This window comes from Mytilus californianus, unplaced genomic scaffold (assembly GCF_021869535.1).
Source record: "Mytilus californianus isolate M0D057914Y unplaced genomic scaffold, xbMytCali1.0.p SCAF_2, whole genome shotgun sequence".
NCBI lineage: Eukaryota > Metazoa > Mollusca > Bivalvia > Mytilida > Mytilidae > Mytilus > Mytilus californianus.
Window position 1 is genome coordinate 109,908,144 of NW_026262668.1, and position 22,528 is coordinate 109,930,671.

The 22,528-nt window shown below is 31.9% G+C and overlaps 2 protein-coding genes across 2 annotated transcripts in view; one reads left to right on the top strand and one right to left on the bottom strand.

Annotated features, from left to right (window-relative positions):
• LOC127727754 (macrophage mannose receptor 1-like) overlaps positions 1-5,187 on the top strand; it is a 49,328-nt gene extending 44,141 nt beyond the window's left edge. The window contains exons 27-31 of the mRNA XM_052234870.1: positions 233-395; positions 1,353-1,625; positions 3,038-3,214; positions 3,980-4,108; positions 4,706-5,187. Coding sequence (XP_052090830.1) covers positions 233-395; positions 1,353-1,625; positions 3,038-3,214; positions 3,980-4,108; positions 4,706-4,926 — 963 coding nt within the window. The 3' untranslated portion in view covers positions 4,927-5,187. The remainder of the gene's footprint in view (positions 1-232; positions 396-1,352; positions 1,626-3,037; positions 3,215-3,979; positions 4,109-4,705) is intronic.
• Positions 5,188-8,784: 3,597 nt separating this feature from the next.
• The window catches only part of LOC127727755 (macrophage mannose receptor 1-like), a 66,268-nt gene continuing 52,524 nt past the window's right edge, over positions 8,785-22,528 (bottom strand). The window contains exons 32-38 of the mRNA XM_052234871.1: positions 20,856-20,955; positions 18,449-18,690; positions 17,966-18,134; positions 16,508-16,780; positions 13,896-14,072; positions 11,433-11,657; positions 8,785-9,325 (exon numbers count right to left, since the gene is read on the bottom strand). Coding sequence (XP_052090831.1) covers positions 9,120-9,325; positions 11,433-11,657; positions 13,896-14,072; positions 16,508-16,780; positions 17,966-18,134; positions 18,449-18,690; positions 20,856-20,955 — 1,392 coding nt within the window. The 3' untranslated portion in view covers positions 8,785-9,119. The remainder of the gene's footprint in view (positions 9,326-11,432; positions 11,658-13,895; positions 14,073-16,507; positions 16,781-17,965; positions 18,135-18,448; positions 18,691-20,855; positions 20,956-22,528) is intronic.

The following is a 22,528-nucleotide window of genomic DNA, read 5'->3' on the forward strand; positions in this document are numbered from 1 at the left end:
AACGAATGTTGAAATCAAGGCTAACAAATGTTGACAATACCAAAATAATCTAAAAAAAATATTTTGCTTAATGAATAAGTAGTTTACGGTATACATCATGATAACTGTGGTTTCTTTTTTACATTTGCATCAATTTGAATTTACTTTTGATGTACACTCAGCTGGATGTTCTTTATACATGCAGATAGATATATTGCATGTGCAAATCAGTTTCCTAATTTTCTAAATCCAGAATACCTTTTCATGGCAAAGGAGTTGGACAATACTATTTACCAATTGGGGCTTCGGGGAACCAAGTAATTCACCAACTGATACATGTGTAAAAGCCAAAAATGGTCTATGGAATGCTTCAGATTGTACTACTAGCACAGGATACGTCTGTGAAATCAACTCTGGTAGGCAAACTAAAATTTAAATTGATTGCATTTCTTCTACTATTTCACAAAAGTAGAATGATACAAATCGATAATCAAAATCATAGTTTGAATAAACAAATGCACAATCATGGCCTAAAGTAAAAGACAAACATAAATCCAAAAACATCACGTAGAATATGACTTACCGAATTAGACTATTTACCGGATTTGTAATAACATAAGCAACACGACGGGTGCCACATGTGGAGCAGGATCTGCTTACCCTTCCGGAGCACCTGAGATCACCCCCAGTTTTTGTTGGGGTTCGTGTTGCTTAGTCTTTGGTTTTCTATGTTGTGTCATCTGTACTATTATTTGTCTGTTTGTCTTTTTATTTTTGGCCATGGCGTTGTCAGTTTGTTTTCGATCTATGAGTTTGACTGTCCCTCTGGTATCTTTTGTCCCTCTTTTAAGCAATATTGTAACGTAAAGTATAAGAATGTTTGTGGATGTTTTCCGTTGTATTTTCAAATCACTGACAGATAGATGACTCCAGTAATTAAATATGAATGATGTCTCACAGTCTCCATATGATATTACCAATTGATGTCTAATTACTAAATGGCCACCAGGTAGATACTAAATGGCCACCAGGTAGAGTCTCCCGATGTACATAGATCACGTGGCATTAATGACAAGCAAAGAATTTGCTAATTTTTATATTATTAAACAAAAGCGGTCAAAAAGATGCTACATCAAGTTATAAGAAATATGGGAATTAACACAACGCAACTGTCCGGCTTACACCCCCGCCCCTTTCTTTTCATTTAAATAAATCTTAAAACGTGAATTATCATATTTTTCATTCGTTGCACTTTAATCGTTCATTTATGCCATCTGTTTCCAAATTTTGAATGTAAGTTATGTAATGTCTGATTATACTTTATGCATTTATTATGAATTAGAAAATTAGATTTTTTTTATCATCATTTTTAGCCCAACCTCCCCTTACAACACCAGCGCCTCAAGGACATTGTCGCCATATCGATGACATATTGTGGGGTGATTTTTGTTACTACTTCAGTCCGTTCAACTACAAACCGTGGCCGAGTTCAAGATATATATGCACAACACGCATTATGGATCTCGTCAGCATAACGTCAGCAGAAGAATTAAATTTTGTATGGACTGTAATGCTAAATTTTAGGAATCGACAGAATCACCATTCGCCAAAAAATATGTGGATAGGATTAAACAAAGGTTTAAGTAGTGAGTAAATTTGAATAAAACCAATTAATGCGTTTTATTATATCATATAAGTTACTTTTCAATATCAGAACAACTAAAGACTTAAAAACATCATCAAAGATACCAAGCTTATAATTTGTTACGCCAGATCTACATTAGACTCATCAGTGATGCTCGTGAAAATCAGTTGAAAGGTCAAATGAAAATCAAAGTTGAAGAGCACTGAAGAACCAAATATTCCGAAAAGAGTTGTGCCAAAAACTGCTAAAACCATCCATGAAAAACAATTATAAAAAATTATGTAAACAGAAGGTATACCAACATTGACCGTATCATTGTTAGTTCGTTAGTTCACGTCAACACGTAAGTGCTGACTACTGGGCTAGTGATACTCTCTAGAACGAAACGTCAACCACCAGTGACATTGACCTAAGATGTAAGACTCGTCATCGGCCTCCGAATTAAACCAGTTTGAAGGCCAAAAGGTACAAGGCTTATAATTTCTTACCCAAGACTCATCAGTAGCAGTCGAATAAAATAACCTGGGAAAACCATATCAAATACGAATTTGACGAGCATTGAACAGTTTTCTTTTAAGTGAAATATGAATTATAATATAGATTGTTTTTGTTGTAACTTTTTTATTTTTCATGATGAAACATGTGAACATCCACACTACAGTAATTGACAAAAATTATAAAAATTAAGTAACACTTGTAAGATCGATCAAGTTATAATGTTATAATAAGATATATATATTACCATTGATTTAGTTAATTAAATGCTGCTTCTAACAATTGCCACTTCTGATCTATTTTTACTTTTTGTGCAGTGGTTAAGAAACATACAGATATTTTTCTATATAAATCCAATATTTTAAATATTCTATCTCACCATATTTTGTGGGCAATATGTTCTTACAGCTACATTTGTATATATAGTATTTAAATAACAACAAAATATTATTTACTGTTTTACTGTTTACAAAATCCTCAGACACACCTACATGACTTCTTTTGAGCTTAAAGGCAAGAAAATAACATAGATTATTGTGCATACATTCAATCCATAAGATTCCAGTCATCAACTGATTTTATAACAAAATAATTGAGAGATACGAGCAGACCTTTATAAAAAGCTAGAATTTGAAAACAAGATGCCAAGTGAATTGTAATTAATTCAATAAGAAAAATCGACACTACGCTGTTTATAACCAACTGTATAGTTTCTTATGCAAGCTGAAAGACAATAGAAATAGAAAAGAAAAGATAAAACAGATATAGTTTAATCTAAATATTGTTGTTCTTATGTAAGTGTGAGGTAAATTACTTTTTTTAAGTTTCATTTACTATGCATTTGACAAGTTTGTACTCCCCCTAGATAATACTTCTATTGTTGAGATTATATTTACAATATGAAATTACTCTGATTAGGTGGATTTCAATGGGTAGATAGCAGTACATTTAGCTTTAGTAATTGGCTTCCTGGGGAACCATCAGATCCCATGAATGCTACAAATGACGAATGTGTGGAAATGTTAAGGTCGGATGCAACGTGGAATGATTTACCTTGCACAATTCCATTAGCATTCGTCTGCAAAGGAAAGGCTGGTATGCTGTGTTTTTAATGTTAAAGTTTAAACAAATCATTCCTTTATTGTCAATAAGGTACAATTCCTTTTCAGATTAATATGTTAATTTATAAAATGTTCATATGGATTAAATACATTTTGTATCGATTTAAAGAAATGCCATGCAAAATTATATTATGATAACAAAAAAATATAGACTTTTGCAATTGTTAATATAGTAACCAATGGGTGAATTTGCATTTGTTGGTTTGTAAATGTGTAACTGTAACTGTAACTGTAACTGTAACCAAGTCAGGAAAATGGCCATTGTTATATTATAGTTCGTTTCTGTGTGTGTTACATTTTAATGTTGTGTTTCTGTTGTGTCGTAGTTCTCCTCTTATATTTGATGTGTTTCCCTCAGATTTAGTTTGTAACCCGAATTTGTTTTTTTCTCAATCGATTTATGAATTTCGAACAGCGGTATACTACTGTTGCCTTTATTTAACTGCATTATAAAACTATGTTCTTATCAATAATATTGCAAACATGTTGCAACTGAATATGTCTGATAATGGAACAGTAACACTATATTATTACTGTTTACTGCTGATTTAATAATTACACCATCGGTACACTAAAGATTATTCCGTTTATGAATTTTATTTCAAATATAATATATTAATTTGACAACTGTGTATTTTGTAAGTTTCTTGTACACATTATACTTTAAAATGTACTAAAAAATTCTTATGTAAAACTTGAAAAAACGCTTTTTATTGATCAGATTTAAATGTTAATTTAGTTTTAGATACACCAATCCCAACAGTAGTGCCAACGCAATCACCTTTGATTCCAGGAAGTGTACTACCTGTAACTTATAAACCTGGAGGGACTGGTACACAGGCACCAGTAAAACAGACTGGCAGCAAAAGTAAGTAGATTATATTTGAATGAATTTTGCCATCAGAAAACTATTAGAATATGTTTCTTCCAAAAACAAGACAATCCTCTGCAAGGTAAGAGTGGCATAGATCATGTATGTTTATAAAAAAATATTCATTCAGTTATTCAATATTTTTTTTTAATGAAAGCCCCACCAGATTAAGGCAAAATATTTAATTTGTTTATACTTGCATTTGTGGTAATTGAAAAGAGAGGCGAAAGATACCAAAGGGATATTCAAAATCATAAGTCGAAAACAAACTGACAATGCCATGGCAAAATATGAAAAAAACGCTAGATAGACAAAGAAAATGTTTAACAATCTTTTAATAAATAAATAAAAGGCATTCAAAAACAGCCGACTTACTGAATGAAAATAATGCATGCTTATTATTTTCTTCTCGGTTATTATCTCATCTTTTGTTTCATTGTGGATATCCGACTGAAATCAGATTTAGCAGAAGTGCATGTGTACATCTTCACTGTTTCTTTAGTTAAGCGTATGATGAAATTCAAAACATCAAACAAAAACACGCCAAACTTGTCTCGCATAAACGATAATTGTAATATATACTGTTATTTTCAGATAAGAATACAAGTGGTTTATCCAGTGGAGGAATTGCTGCAATCATTATTGTTGTGTTACTAGTAGTAGCTGCGGGTACAGTGTTCGGTGTTATATATTGGAAAAAAGGAAATCCAATCACATTTTTGAGAAACAGAAGTGATGGACAGTTATACAACCAACAAGAAGATGACTTTCAAAAACCTGTCGACAATGAAGCCGGTGTTGAGCAAAAGACTTAATACAAAGGATATATTCCAAATATCAAAAGCAACCCATTGTAACTACATTTTTTTTCTTGTAAAAGAAAATACATAATGGAGCTTTAATACCATCCGTAATAGTCTTATGGTAAATTTACATTAAAGACGTTAATATATCCACGACATAACTTTTGCAATATTGATAATAGCATGTAGAGATTTTGTCTGATGAATTAATATACAAAATGTACCATATTTCTTCTTTCCAATAAACCTGCTTTTAAACGCGAGACTGAATAAGGTTTGTATTATATGTTGCATATTTTTGCGGTTTGTCTAACCTAATGGGAAAATTATTCGTTTTCTTTCATATTATTTCACAATTTCTATATTTTAAGTCAAGCTGATTGTATCATTTTGGTGGTTCAAACAAACTGTTGAATGGTTAATCAGATATATTCCAGATAATTTTTCAGACAATCCTAGTAAGGAAGATACTTTGTATTTCGAAAAATTCAAAGCTTTGTAAACAGTTAATTTATGATATTCATAACATCAATGATAATTCATTTCAACACAGAAGTGCTGATTATGGGCTGGTGATACCTTGGGGAGAGATACCTCCACAAGCAGTTACACCGACCCAGTGGTTGTAAATAAACTTATCATAGATACCATGCTTAAAATTTTGTAAGACAGTTGCTGTCGTTTGTTGCTGTATAGTATATTTGTTTTTATCGTTTGTTTTGCACGTAAATTAAACCGTTAATTTTCTCGTTAAAATTGTTTAACATTTATCATGTCGAGGCTATTTTTAGGCTTGCTATGATGTATACGTTTTGTTCATTGTTGTAGGCAGTACGGTAACATATACTTGCTAAAGTCTATGTCATTTGGTTTTTGGCGGAAAGATATCTCTTGGCAATCATACCACATCTTCTAATATTCATTCTCACTTGGAACAGACACATAACTAATGTGACGATATCAAACATGTTTCTGAGTATACAACCCTCCCCTAACCTTGAATAGTGGTGAAGCAATACAACATAAAACAATCTGTAAAAATTAGTTGGAAATGGTTTGACTTTTAGGAAGCACACACACATGTATTATATTAAGAAAAAAGACACAAAGTATCCTCTAAGATTGTTCGCAGTTACTGAAAATCTTTGTATCCATGAAGAAACTTAATAAAAGTTTTAGATAATGCGTGGTTTGCTTATGCATTCCGTTTCCCTTCAACTAAATGAGACCAACTGCTTTGACATAACGGTGTATACTAATTTTGTATCACATATGAATGTACGCTTTGACTTTCTTTAGTTATTATGTTTTAAGGCAAGGAAGTTTTCTGGGGAAAACAAATATGATATTTTTATTTATATATCTAGTTTATTATACCGCAACATCCATTAATATAATTGAATTCAACCAATTCGACACAGGTAAGGATTGTGGGAATAATTTTTTATGACATTGACATTGTCCGTTATGAAAGACTGAACGATAAATAAAGGCAACAGTAGTATACAGCTGTTCGAAATTCATAAATCGATTGAGAAAAAAAAACAAATTCGGGTTACAAACTAAAACTGAGGGATACACATCAAATATAAGGGGAGAACTACGACACAAAGAAACGCAACATTAAAATGTAACACACACAGAAACGAACTATAATATAACAATGGCCATTTTCCTGACTTGGTACAGGACATTTTAAGAAAAAAATGGTGGGTTGAACCTGGTTTTGTGGCTAGCCAAACCTCCCGCTTAATGTTAAATATAACATTAAAATGACAACATTACATGACAGGACTACAATACAAATAAATGGGAGAACATATAGGACAGAGAAACATACGAATAATAGCTAACAAAAGATACCAGGTTTAAAATTTAATACGCAAGACGCGCGTTTCGTCCACACAAAACTAACCAGCCACGCTCAGATCAAAAAAGTACGAAAGCCAAAACAAGTACAAAGTTGAATAGCATTGAGGACCAAAAGTTCCAAAAAGTTGTGCCAAATACGGCTAAGGTTATATGTCTGGGATAAGAAAATCCTTAGTATTTAGAATAATTCATACTTTTGCAAACAGTAAATTAATAAAAATGACTATATAATAGATATACATGATAACACCGAAGTGGTGACTAACTACTGAATAAAAACGGATACATAAAACAACATAAACCAGCACATAAAAATTCACAGCCGAGTTAGCCAAAGAGATCAACGATAAAAAAAGGTGACGTCACATTTGAATTCTGAAATTTTCCCAAAATAGGATAGAATTAGGATAGAATTCAAGATTTGGTTTATAATACTCATATAACATTTATCAATAACAATGAAAATTACAATACTAATTAATATAAAATGTGGTAGTAATAAGATAATTAATAGTATTATCTAGCTATGTCGGTGTTTCTGCTAAATCAAACTGTAAACCAAATATATCGTATAAATTTAGTTGATCCAAACTAAAATCTAATTAACGAACTGGGTGATTAATAATCTTTTCCATAACACACGAATACAACAGAAAAAAATAAGATTTACAACCACAATTGATAAGGCATTTGACAAAATCCGATGAGCATAACAAATATAACATCAAAACTAAATACATGAATTTAGGATAGAAAGGAACCGTGACACGTCTTATAGCAATGCGAATTCACACTCAGCAAAACAGTCACTATTGGGAATAAGTCATGTTCGGTAATTAAAAGATCAGACAACGTAATGTCAAACCACAATCTAACACATGGTAAAAATGTCCTTAGTTAGTTTTGACAAAGACACATCGTATGGATCGACCAATTCGTGATGGTGTCCGTAAAATTTACGGAGTGTCATTTTTAATCTGTCCTCCTCATAACTTTGTTGGAGCAGTTTCTGCGTTGGGAGAACACTCCTGTATATAAAGTCAGCCATAGAAGTTGTTTTTTTTAATTTAAAATAATGGCTAGCTTTTTATCCTGCAATTGGATGTATATCATAGATTTACAAACAAATCATTCTTGAACTTCGATGCCGACAGATCTGAAGCGCTAGGAAAAAGAACATTTTACACAATGTGAGATAAAAAAGTTTTATTGTTACGTTACAATAAATACTTATTTACTTATGTGTAATTCTGTCCTTCATACCGATCATCAGGTAATGGTGTCGATTTCACTTTGCCACTTGGGCGAACTTATATTGTTTAAAAAATTAAAACAGATACCAAAAAAATTAGTTTACCAATATGATAAGGCAACAATATTACCAAAATTAATTGCAGAATAAAGTCAATATGTGTTGATGTCTTTCAATAACAGATGTATTTGAACTTCGCTCCAAACATGAAAATACCCGCTAAAGCTCGCATTTCTCCGGTTTCTTAGCTTCGTATTAATACAGCCGATATTCAAAAACACTGAACATATATTGCATAAGTCAGAATCCATTGAAGATCAATTGATTTATAGTTGTTTGCTTACTGTCCACTTAGTAGTATTTCATGCATATTTAATATGTGGACAAATTTGCAATGTATGCAATATGTAGGTTGACCAGAATAAATGGCGAGTATGTAGACTATCACTTGGGAATGACAATTTGTTGGATGGGTGAAGAAATTTAGTTTTCCAACAGGTAACCGACTGACCCTTCAAAGCGTTGTTCAAATGATTTCTTACCTTATCAGATAGTGTTGGACTCCCGACACGAGGCATTTGATTTAATGTCCCTATTCGGACATTGCTGCAAATTTATACAGTAATTCACAGGAAGACAACATTTATGCAACCTAGTAAACAACTTAGGTTACATAACCAGTTGACTAAAGCTGTTTCTAATTTGAATTTATCACCAACAAAGTTTAAGAACTAAAATACAATAGCTGAACCTCTAAATAACAATTTTTATTTCGTCAAAATACAAATTTTACAATCACTTACCTAAGTTTCTATTCTGCCTTCATATGTATTTATAAGTAACATTTTATGTTTATAAAAAATATGAATGCTGAGTATTTTAGAAAAAAAACATATAAGACAACGACTTTGTGCAAAATAAGGCTTAAATCTTTGATTCAAATCCAATTATGCTGACATTCATTTTGAGCTTGCTAAACATAAGAATTTAACTAACCACATTTGCTTTCTAATGTTTGTATGAAATGCTATGTTTTTCATACAATGCACATGTATTATTTAAATCTAGTAATCTAATATTACTATGCAGAACTATCAATATTAACTTCCTCATTTTCTTTATTAAAAAGTGCGTTATCAAATCCCGATCCACCGTTTCCACTTAAACTTGCAGTTGGATTTCTCTTTCTCCAGTAAAGAATACCGATCAGGATTCCTACTCCTAAGACAAGAACAATTACAATGATAACAGCAGCTAACGATCCTCCGGTCAATCCATGCTTTTCATCTGAAAATTAAACATCTGAGAAATTACTCATTTATCGAAAATTTAGAGATAATGTAAGTTTCACAGTTTACTCATGTGTTGTTATATAGATACAAGAATATATAGCAAAGACATATTTCACTACATGAACATTTAACTTAAAGGATTGAAATCAGAGTTGTATATAAAAAAATGGCTTAATATGTGTCACCGGAACGAATTTTCTAATTCCAAACAGATACAACAGTGTATTTAAGCACAACAAAATGCCATACCTGCACCTCAACTACATTTGTTTGACGTTTAACAACGTTAATCTAGACTGTTCTAATAAATAGCATGACTATCATTTTATGTTTTTAGATTTAAGTTACAATAACCCTGGTGTTCTTGACTATTCTTATTGTTCCTCATTTGATATTAATCATTCACTTTCTCGTTGGATTTGCCATACATCATTAACAGGACAGCCTGATAAAACGTAGGCATATGTCTTGATCGAACCGTGAAACAAAAGCTCAGGAACAACTTTGCCTTCACCTTCAATAAAGCAAACGTTCTCCGTCAAACAGTCCATGACCAATCAAACGATTTTGATGTCTAAATAAGCATTTTCAAGTTTGAGGATTGCAGTTTTTCTCTTTCCATGTTTTTTTTTCAACAAAGATATCGGAAAAGAAAAAAGTTCTTAAAAATCAGAATTAAAGGACTATGACTTCAATAAGTAATCTTTGTTGACATAATTTTTCAATGGATCATAACTTTCTGGGAATTTCTGCAACTGTTGAATTTTTGCTATCTTTATTGTATTGCATGCAGTTTAAAAAAATGAATAAGTTTCTTTCCTCTAAAATTTGTCTTGGACAATAACTCATAAAAATGTCATATGACGGTTTCCGTTATATTTTTTGGTAAATCTTCTATTGCTAACTATTTTTACTGTCTGTTGATTCTTACTTTCTGTTATATATTATCGCTTTCTAGATAACAGGCAACAACACTACAATTGGTCAAAATTCGTCATTAAAAAGTTAAAATCCCGTATTCTTACAAGCCCCAATCTCTAGAAAATGGACCAAAATATCAGATATATCTGATTATCGAAATAATCCGCGGTGTTGATGATTGAAACCATGAAACGTACTTAAGAATACTCTTATATGCTCTTTAATAATGGCAACAAAAATAAAGATTGGGTATGTTTTCCCCAAGTTCCCATCCCGAAGTAATGGTCCCCATTTCAGATTTATGTTATTATTGAACTCATTTAAGATTAAGATGAGTCGAAAACTACAAACAAATTTGAAGAGAAATTGATAAAAAAGACCCCATTTTGGAAACAAGAATAAATATAGGATATATTTACAAGTACCTCTCCCCATAAAATGTTCCCCACTTCAGATAATCTGATTATTAAACTTATTTGCCGTATTAATGAGTGGAAACCTTCATTTTGATTTGAAGAGGATCCAACATAGTACCCACTGCAAATTCGTTGTAAGGTAGTAGCATGATTGAAATGATACATTTTGACGGTAAATTTTCAGTTGATAAATTGTTCAATAATGCTAAACTTAAGGTCGCAGCCAAAGTTGACTTCAGACTGGTTTGGTTCTGTTGGTTTTGTAAAGACCATATTTGGATTGGTTTGATGCTTTTATTTTTTAACGTTTGGCTTTCGAACTTTTAGTCTCGAGTGAACATAATGCGAGTTATTCCAGAAACACCCGTCGTATGAACGAAAGCGGTATTGTATCCTCTTTTTAGTTTGACATTTACCAGGTAAGCTGTCTATTTATACAGTCTTGATACGCATGAAGGTAGCAGGATACGAGATAGGAAAGCTTATCTTGCGTCGGCGACCGTATTATACTATAAGCTATTCATTTAAAGCTTTTTGTAATGATGTGTCAAGCAGTGATACGATATACGAGTCCTCCAAAAAAATGAATGATTGACTTAATATTATTACGCATAGATGTAATGTAAACAAAAAACCTCTGTTATATTGGGTTTTTTTTATAAAACATGCGCCGATACTGCAGCAGATTACATTCTAAAAAGATTTATAGTAATTGAATGATTTGTTTAATTATTTTTTTGTTTGAACATTGAAACCTTTACTTACTGATAAATTTGTTCTGTAAATGTCCATTTGGAACACTCATATGACCCGTTGGTTGAACAAATGTTACCCCTGATAATGGTTTTGGTGTTTGTCTTTTTGTTGTTCCAACGGATTGGCCATTTGGTTGAGTTGGGCCAAAAGTCGTGACTGGGAATATATTTGGAAAGGTTGGGAATGTCACCCCAGGTGTTAAAGTCGATGGTGGGTTTAAAGTTGACGGAAGTACTGAAAATAAAGTAAAAACAGTAAATGATTTAGTCGCGGTTTTCAAAATATTTCTTGAACAAATTGTACGTTTAATATCGAATCAAATCCAATATAGACTATGAACACATATATAATTCATATTAGGTATATACGTCAACGTTATTCAAATAGTGAACAACAATTATGAAACAAACAAATGACATCATACTAAATCTTTATTACACTAGATTGCATTCATAAAGGAACAATTTGGCTATCAACTTTTATAACAGTGGTATATGCAAAGCCACACATGAACCCATAAATACTCCATGGAACAATCATTTAGTCTACCACATGGTGTTTATGTCGATAATTGCCGTCTCACTGACGTATACCCAAATCTACATTTACTCATATTTGAATGTGATTTTATTTAATTGCATGTAATGTTGCCTTGCATTGGAGCCATATATCTCAGATCTTAAAAGATAAGGATTATCTCATTTACGTGTATCATTACGAAAAGTGATTCAATACATATTCCATCACGAATTGTTTGTTCATTAATTAGATTTTAGTTTTGGTCAACTAAATTTATTTTTAGTATATATTAGGACATATTTGGTTTACAGTTTAATTTAGAAGAAACACCGACATAGCTAGATAATACTATTTAATTATCTAATTACTACCACATTTTATATTAATGAGTATTGTAATTTTCATTGTTATTAATAAATGTTATATTTGTATTTTAAACCAAATCTTGAATTCTATCCTAATTCTATCCTATTTTGGGGAAATTTCAGAAATTCAAATGTGACGTCACCTTTTTTTTGCGTTGATCTCTTTGGCTAACTCGGCTGTGAATTTTTATGTGCTGGTTTATGTTGTTTTATGTATCTGTTTTTATTCTGTAGTTATTCACCACTTCGGTGTTATCCTGTATATCTATTATATAGTCATTTTTATAAATTTACTGTTTGCAAAAGTATGAACTATTCTAAATACGAAGGATTTTCTTATCCCAGTCATATAACCTTAGTCGTATTTGGCACAACTTTTTGGAACTTTTGGTCCTCAATGCTCTTCAACTTTGTACTTGTTTTGGCTTTCGAACTTTTTTGATCTGAGCGTCACTGGTTAGTCTTGTGTGGACGAAACGCGCGTCTTGTGTATTATATTTTAAACCTGGTAACTTTTGTTAGCTATTATTCGTATGTTTCTCTGTCCTATATGTTCTCCCATTTATTTGTATTGTAGTCCTGTCATGTAATGTTGTCATTTTAATGTTATATTTAACATTGCCATAAAAGCGGGAGGTTTGGCTAGCCACAAAACCAGGTTCAACCAACCATTTGTTTCTTAAAATGTCCTGTACCAAGTCAGGAAAATGGCTATTGTTATATTATAGTTCGTTTATGTGTGTGTTACATTTTAATGTTGTGTTTCTGTTGTGTCGTAGTTCTCTTATATTTAATGTGTTTCCCTCAGTTTTAGTTTGTAACCCGGATTTGTTTTTTTCTCAATCGATTTATGAATTTCGAACAGAGGTATACTACTGTTGCCTTTATTTGTGTTACTTCTTGAAAAATTCTTTTATCAATAAATGCAGATTACTTTTATTCCACATAAACATTCAAACCGTTGTTCCGTTTTCTCTAATAAGTGTTCATGATTTTGTAAGAATACTAAATAATCCAGTTTGAATCACTTTTTTGTGAAATAGGTTGGTAATTTCTTTCTCTTTTGATCATGGTTTTGGTTCTCCTTTCCACTTAATATTTTTGATTGCCCATTAGCATCTTCTTCTTGTGTCGTAGATTAATCATGTTTTAATGAGTTGCATAATATCCTCTATATGTGGGAAGGCCTAATTTCTAATCTCGTAAACCATTGGCCTTGGTATCATTTAATGTCGGTGGCCATACACTCTTTCAAAGTGATGTTTATATTTTATAAGAAATTAATATGAATACGTGATCTAGCATCTGTATTTAATTTTCCTCTAGGTGTCGTTCAGTTGCTGTTTCAATAAAGAATTACCAATACAACATATCTTTTTATTCCTATGTAGTTTTAAATCATTAAAGATTTTTTACAAGCTCAATTCCATACTTTTTGGACAATAAAAGAGATTAGGAGAAGCACAAACCTGATGGAAAATCCATTAGACACCATAATTAAAGGATTTTTTTAAATAATTTATACACTGTAAGTATGAGTGATATGTCAACGCATTGATATCTATACTGATGGATTTTGATATTTTACCAGCTCTGCCTTTGCATACAAAAGCATTTCTCTTGAAACAGTTAGCATCGTTCCACGTTCCACTATCTCTGTACATTTCTACACATTCCTCAGTTGTTGAATTAATAGGATCTGATGGTTCTCCGACATTCCAGTTGTTGTAACTATAGGGGGTGTTGTCAGTCCATTGGAAACCACCTGTCAATAAAATAATGCTACAACTATAAGAACGGCGAAGCTAATCAGTTTAAAGGGTCTTAAGGCAATATTGTGCTTTCATACTGTCATGTTGAGCGACAGTTCGCATATGCTTATTTATTGTTTTCATAAATAATTTCTAGTCAGTGGGATTCGAAATAAAGTATTAAAAACCCAAAGGTACCAAAACATATTTCAACAAAAGTGACATGACGGTTGTCACTATTGGAGCAGACGCTTCAGAAACACCTGGTTTTACCGCAGTTTTTTGAAGGGTTCGTGATAATCAAACTTTAATTTTACGTAAAACTTTATATTTTAAGGTGCTTATATATTCAAACTCGTTCGCTATGTTCGTATCTATATTGGGTGAAATATGTAGAATTTCACCAAATTTCGTTTATCTTAAGAGATTTTAATGAAATTAACTCAAATATAAAGTTTTTGAAATATTTCATGATGATTGACAAAATCCTGGGCCTTAAATATGATGACTCAGCATAAATTCACAGATTACAGTATGCATAGTTTACCTAAAGCCCTAGGTCGGTATGTAAAGTAAATTCATAATATATGCATAATTATATGGATTTTAAATTGTTAAGAAGTGCCGTAACACCTGACTGTGCTTTATTGTGACCGCGCCATAAAAAAATACAAGCTAGAGATACAAAAATACTTCTATAAAACTAAAAGTAATATGTTCTATCCCCAAAAAAATAATATTCCATATTCACAGAAACAACAGAATTATTTAGCAAATTTAAGGCCGAAGTGGCACAGAACAGAGAAAAATCCATAACGCCTGGGTCATAAAACAGATAATTTATCCTGTAAAGGCTATGATTTTATAATTATAAAGGTCTTTTGTATAGAAAACAAAAACCTTGCTTTGAAGTCTTGCAAAAAATAGATATTGGCAGTCAGTTCTATAAAACTTTTAATGAGTTTATATATCAAACTGGTAACTTCATACATAAAACTTTTGAAAATATGGCTTTGTTTTAACACTTCTAGTTTATATATTAGACAAATTATATTAGATATGTGGTTAGAGACGATATTATTATGACAAGATTTCTCAACTGGCCATTTGAGGCAGACATTGTGAACTTTTATAGTTAAAAGGGCATACAGTAGGATGCGGACATGAGACAGAGGAAGGATTGGATACTTTATATAATCTTGAATGTTGGAATGATTAACTATTAAACTTTCATTTATAGTATTCTGAAATGCTTTCAATTTGTTATCAGAGTAGTATCATACAGGTTCTAGGCATTTCATGTTAGAAAACATGCACATAGGGTAAGCTGACAATAAGTAAAGTCTTGTTTTCAAGTTCTTTAAAAATTGAAAAAGGAGTTGGGGTAATAAATGTACTGTAAAAGAAAAGTTAGAGTACATACAGTGATTTCTTTTAGGCTTTGATTCTGATAAATAAGTATTATTGTGAGAAAAGTGTTTTATTTAATATTTTTCTATTGGAATAAATGTAAGCATAGGTTTCACGTTGTACATACAGGTGTTTCACAAACTACGCCTCTTTTGGGAAGATATATAATATTCATAGATATTTTGTTTTGTTTACCTACTGGTTCCCAGATATGATCTCTATGTTTCATCTCATATAGACACAACTTGGGAATTTTACCAGTATAAATACAAATGGATAGCCGCCAAATTAAATTCTGAGGAAGACCAACGTGAAGGGAGAAGTTGTAGAGAATTTTAGTAAAAGTTTAAACTCTTGATTTGACCTTTAAAAAAATAGTAGTCCATATGAACTTTCCATTCTAGGATATATTTTTTACGAAACTTCATAGTAAAAATGGCACAATTTTAGCCGTAAAAGGCGTTCCTATGTGAAATTGATTGTCTATATCTACAGAAGTGCAATCTGTAGTGATGTAAATGATATCCATGAACGTAATCTTTTTATCACTGGTATTATTAAGTAAGGTATTTTATTAACACAATTACTTAAAACTTTTACTTAATTCTTTAATAGATGCACCGATTTAGTTAAGAAGTTTTGCTGTACCTTATAAGTAAAACACTGATTACAAACGGGATATCACATCCTAATGTTTACGGTGATGTTGTTTTTAGAACTCGTATGGTTTGTATTTGATTGTTCCAAGTCAAGTGCCTGTAATACTATCACATCTCTGTATTTTATATTTAGTTGTATTTGTAATGGTTGTCTATACGAAGTTTTTCGTTCTTGGTCATGTTCTTGTTTGTTTTTATTGGACTAATTAATTTTATATTGTTTCCTTGATATCGTCAGTCTCCTTCTTTAATATGTTGTATAAAAAATACACATAAATGGCTGAAACATTCATATTATTTGAATAAATCAGTATTTGTTTTAGAGTATCTAAACGTTAGGTATTAAAGGGTTGTTTCGATATAACTAAAATAGCTCTTACTTTGCAATCCTTTATTTAGTCCAATCCATATATTCAAACCTATGTGTTTTCCGTCTCTACTCCTTGCATTAAGCGAAGTAGTAAATATATAGTCCAGTTCAATAGCACTCGTTATACTAACAAGATCCATCCCACGCTTGCTACAGGTATAACGAGCAGACGGCCAATCCATGTATGTAAGTGGACTGAAGTAATAACAGAAGTTATTGTAAATCGTTTCGTCTGTGTTTTTACAATGTCCAACTGGTGCACTTGTTACAGGTGGAAGAGGAGCTAATAAAACAAATCACATGTTATTTAATTTAATTTTCTGTCATGCGAAAATAAGCCTTACAAAGTATTATCATCTCGGTCTAGCTATCTTGTATATTTATCAGAAAATGGTCAGTTCGTATGATGTAATATATTTATGGACGGATGGATTGCTGTTTATTGTCCTGCTGTAAAATATACAGGAATACTACGACGAGAACATGTTAATGTGATATGAATATGAACCTAGTTTTGTTCTTAACTGACATGTAGAGTCGGTTTTTTGATACCGTACTAGTTCACAATGTAGTAGTCCAAAAAAGGAAAGGTAATTTCTATCTGGAAACATTATCCACCGAAGTCTTTGCTCTTACGCATTCATTGCGCGTGCTTAGCGAAAAATCAGAAAATACCATTTTAAAGTTATTGGTTTGACTCTTCCAGGTGTAGAACCAACGAACGTTAGCACTTTTAAGATGATCACTCTACTACTACCCCAATACTACTCGAGGTAAATCATGCATTACAATTCCGTCCAAGTGAATCGAAAATGCTTAAAATATCATCATGCCATTGTTAATATACATCAAAAGATACATTCAATACAAAGGTATAGAGGTAAAGTTCATATCTGCTTTATTTCATGTTTCTGTCATTTGTCAAATCTCATGTCGGACGATTCTGGTGATGTCAGGATAGATACAATGTTCTAAATATCTATTATCAGGAGTGCTTTCTAACAAAAACATAATGAATTGTATCTATGTTAAAAAAAATTATTCATATGAACTACATTGTAGTTAAAGCATGGCGGATATTTGTTTCGTGTTTATGAATACATTGATTTATCAATACCATGGAATACTTTCCTCTTTTTTTTTATAATTATAACACCTTTTGGGGGCATTTTCTATTTTGTTAATCCACTATCAATATATATATTAAAAAAAACGTTGTATGGTCTTTCACATTCATTTTATAGTTACTTTAATGTGTAACATTCTGAAAAACATAAGAAAGATAAGAAACTATAGTCAATAAGTTGAAGTATAAAGGAAATTAAAAACCCTTAAACAAAAAGTATTCATGAATAAAAAATATTTTTATTGATCTGTTAAATATTGTTTCAGCTTTCCTCAGAAATGTACACAATATCCTATTTAAATGTATTTTTATTTAAAGCATTTCGATATCACTCTCACAAACCTGAATTTATTTCACAAACATATCCCAAAGTACGAGTGCAACCAGTACTGTCCCATAGCCCATTCCTAGATTTGACACACAAATCTAATGGTCCATTACTTGGTTCCCCAAAAGCCCAACTTGTAAATGTTACAGGCCAATTACGCTGCCAAGCGAAACTTGTTGTATCCTAGAAATTTGGTAATTTTAATAAATCAATTATATATATCAGACATCACTTAGGAATATTATTTTTAGTTAACCTTCGCTCATATGATAGATTATGGCCGTCATATATACATAAGAAAGAAACTGATATTATACGTATTTCTTTTCTCTTGGCTGTTTAAAGAGTTTACCCGGATAAATTATTTCATTATAATGTATATCGAGCGCTCCATATATTTCAATTCATAACATTCATTAAAGTCTTGTAGTAAAGTCATTTTTATTTTTTATGCTTTATGTTTGTTCTAGCTTTATTCATGATTTAAATTCAATTACCCTGTTATATTTAAAACCAATCCAGTAGTCTACATTAGGTCCCATATTGGCTTCTATAAAGGCATTTTCGTATACATCGTTTATTGTTACCAGTACAGCACCATCAGCTTGACATTTTGTTTCTGCATCTTGCCAATTTGCTACTGGAGATCCAATAAATTTGTAACAACTAGTTCCACGAAAAGTATATTCCGGTTTACTGCAGCTTCCTTTCGGTGTACCAGTGTCAGGTAATCCAGGTACTAAGATAAAATATGGTGTTACTAGTTATTTGACAAAACATTAGAGGAACCTATCCATAAAAGAGCATTGTCATTTTATTTGCAATAGATGTCGTCAGAATAATTTCATTCTAGCACCAGCATAATGCCATGATTTAAGTCAAAGTACAAAAGATTTTTTTTCAGGTTATTTTACTGATATAAACTCTCATTTTGAGTAAATTTAAAGCCTACAGAACTTAGATATCTACATTCAATCAAATTACGCTACTAAATAAGAAATAAATAACCTATAACAGATTCTCAGACATTAATTTCAATTTTTTTGTAAAACTTTCAACTATATGTGTGTCAAGCAGGTAAAATTGTTGTTGGCGACATAAACGATTATTTTCTAAAAAGAATCATAAATTCAGAATTTACTGTAGTTTGATTGAAATGGTTCTTTAAGAAATATCGTATCATGGTTTTTGTGTTTATTGATTTTAATTAATGATAGGTGCTTAGCTAGATGGGAGCAGACGGAGTCATCAAGTTAAAAGAATATCATATTAAAAAACTGGTAGCAATAAACTAAGAAACTTTCAGAATGAAAGAACCTTAGTGAGCGCGCTCACATACCCCACGTCCCCACATTGTCATTGGAGAAATAAAATAAGTGTAAGAAAAAAAATTGTATCAGAAAAAAAAATTGAATCATAATTTCCTGTCAATATGCACATCTACATAGTATGTCCTTATTATCTACACAGTTTCATGAAATTCTGTTGTGTGGTTTGAGAGGAGTTGCGATGACAAAAGGTTGCAGTAGTATATTGGGCAAATAAGTTCAAAGGGGCGTAACTCCTGGAAAAAAATTGAATCGTAATTTCCTGTCGATATGCACAACTACATAGTATGTCCTTATTATCTAAAAAGGTTTCGTGAAATTCTGTTGGGTGGTTTGAGAGGAGTTGCGATGACAAGAAACAGGACTGACGGACGGACGGACTGACGGACGGACTGACGGGCGGACGGGTCAAAAACATTATACCCTCCGCAACTCGTTGCGTGGGGTATAATTATCCAAAAAACTTTTGTTTTTAATTGTTTAATCACTTTTTAATGTGTAATACAAAATTACCAATTTTACTGAACCAGATGAGCATTCCGACAAATAAATTCTCCTCAGTGATGCTCGAGGCCCAAAATGGGGGTCAATTGACAATTTTGGTCATATAAAACTTATTTGTAGATCTTACTTTGTTGAACATTTTTGCTGTATACAGTTTATCTTTATCTATAATAATATTCAAGATAATAACCAAAAACAGCAAAATTTCTTTAAAATTACCAATTTAGTGGCAGCAACCCAACAATGGGTTGTTAGCTTCATCAAAATTTCAGGGCTGATAGAACTTGACCTAATGAACATTTTTACCGCATGTCAGATTTGCTCTAAATGCTTTAGTTTATGAGATATAAGCCAAAAACTGCATTTTACCCCTATGTTCTAATTGTAGCTATGGCGGCCATGTTTTTTGTCGAAATAGAAAATAAAACACAAACTTTATTCTAGATACCCTAAGGATCATTCAGCTTAAGTTTGGTTGGAATTGGTTCGGTAGTTTCAGAGGAGAGGATCTTTAGTTTACACCTGACGGACGACGGACGACGGCGGACGCCAAGTGATGGCAAAAGCTCACATTTCCTTTTTTTTGAAAGGTGAGCTAAAAATGTTTTCAGCTTTAACATGGGGCATAAATAAAAAAAAATGTAATCGGTCAAATTTGAATATGATTGGTAGTTCCTAAAGCATTTCAATTTTTTAAATGATTTGGTGACTCTCTACCAGAGACCAAATGATGTAGAAGTAAGCAAGTTTGGCCCAACGTACTGCCTTCAACAATGCGCAACAATATTAAATAATTTGGTTGAGGCTTACTCGATTCCGGAATGTACACCACATGCCCTCGTAGCCTAACAGCAGGCAAATAGATAAGAAACAACAATAACTTATGAAGAGTGTCTAAACTTCAGTACTGCTTGAATAATATTTCGAGTTGATGACATGGCTACACCTGATATTTCATTAGTCACAATCATGAAATACGTTTTATTTTCCTTTGTTATTCCTCTTTGTTTTTAATAATCGCAATTGTTATCTTGTTGGTGTCATGACATGTCGTTTATCTTTAAGCTCTTACCTTTCTTCCCTTGACATATAGTGTACCGTTGTAAATTACAATTTTGATCACCCCAGGATCCTGCTAAATTACCCTGTGTGAACATTTCTACACATTTTTCCTACAATTAATTACAATGTGAGTCAATCTACAGTAACTTGTGTCATAACGACTTTTTTATGTTAAATAACTGGTGTGCATGTGTAAGGACCGAAGCGCCAGTGGTAGGAATAATTAATTAAAACAAGGTTTAATAAACCATTTTCTACATAAGGAAATGCCTGTACTAAGTCATTCGTTTTATGTGTTTGAGCTTTTGATTTTGCCATTTAATAAAAGACTTTCCCTTTGACTTTTCCTTGGAGTTCGGTATGTTTGCTAATTTGCTTTTTATTAAATTATCTTAACTGTTATGGTTTGTAAATTACCAGAAAAATCTATTTTAAAACAATTTGTAATAGACAATTACTTTTCAAAATTTTATGACACTTATTATCTTACTTCAACTACCGACTTTGTCCACATGATTAAAGGAATGGTGTTGACAGCATAGCGCGACATACTTTCATTTTACAGAGAAATTATCTTGACTTCAGGCCACAAATGGGTCTTCAACACAGCGAGAATATCCCGCAATCGGAGGCGGGCTTCAGCTGGCCCAAAAACATAAATGTGTACTAGTTCAGTGAAAATGGACGTCACACTAGACTCCGAAACATATAAATGAACTAAAATTGAAAAAACAAATACAAGACTAACAAAGGCAAGAGGCTCCTGACTTGGGACAGGCGCAAAAATTGCAGCGGGGTTAAACATGTTTTGTGAGATCTCAACCCTCCCTCTTTATCTCTAGATAATGTAGAATAAACAAACTCACAGCAATACGCACAGTAAAACTCAGTTTAAAAGAAGAACGAGTCCGATGTCAGAATAGGTAACAGAAAAAACTAAGCAAAATGACAATGATACATAAATTAACAAAAGACTATTAGCAGTTACTGACATGCCAGCTCCTGACCTCAATCAAACTGATTGAAAGATTACGTCTTCATCATATGAAAATCAAGCACAATCCCTCCCGTTAGGGGTTTAGAAGCATATCTTACTATGCATAAATTTCTAAATTATTATCCAGTTGAGATTATTATCGCTAGGAACAAGACCAAACTGTTTAAAAACGGAAGAAATTAGACATGAGAGGTTTATGACAAAGTGAGATTTTCATTTTAAATGTTGTACAGACAACAGTACGTGAATGTTAACATTTATAGATCACCGTTAAGCCTACAAAATTCAAATAATCCAACCCACTTAGTACGCTTTAAAAGCTTGGGTTTGGCATGACAAAGGGCACTTGCTTTAGTTTATTTGTATATTAACATAGTTAAAAATGATTTCAAAATAGTTCCGGATTGATGTCATTTCACTTGACTTTTTAAAACAAAAATATTTGTAACAAGAGGCTCTCAAGAGCCTGAATCGCTCACCTGTAATTTTTTGCTTAAATCTTTCATCAATGATTATTTTTGCTTTTCAATATATATGAATGAGTGTCTTAAAAATGCCATTTAAATGTTCTTTGTATCTGTCATATTTTCTTCAAAAGAAAAAAATGCATTTTACCCCTATGTTCCATTTTAGCCATAGTGGCTATGTTTCTTGGCGTACAAGGAAATAAAATACAAAATTTATAA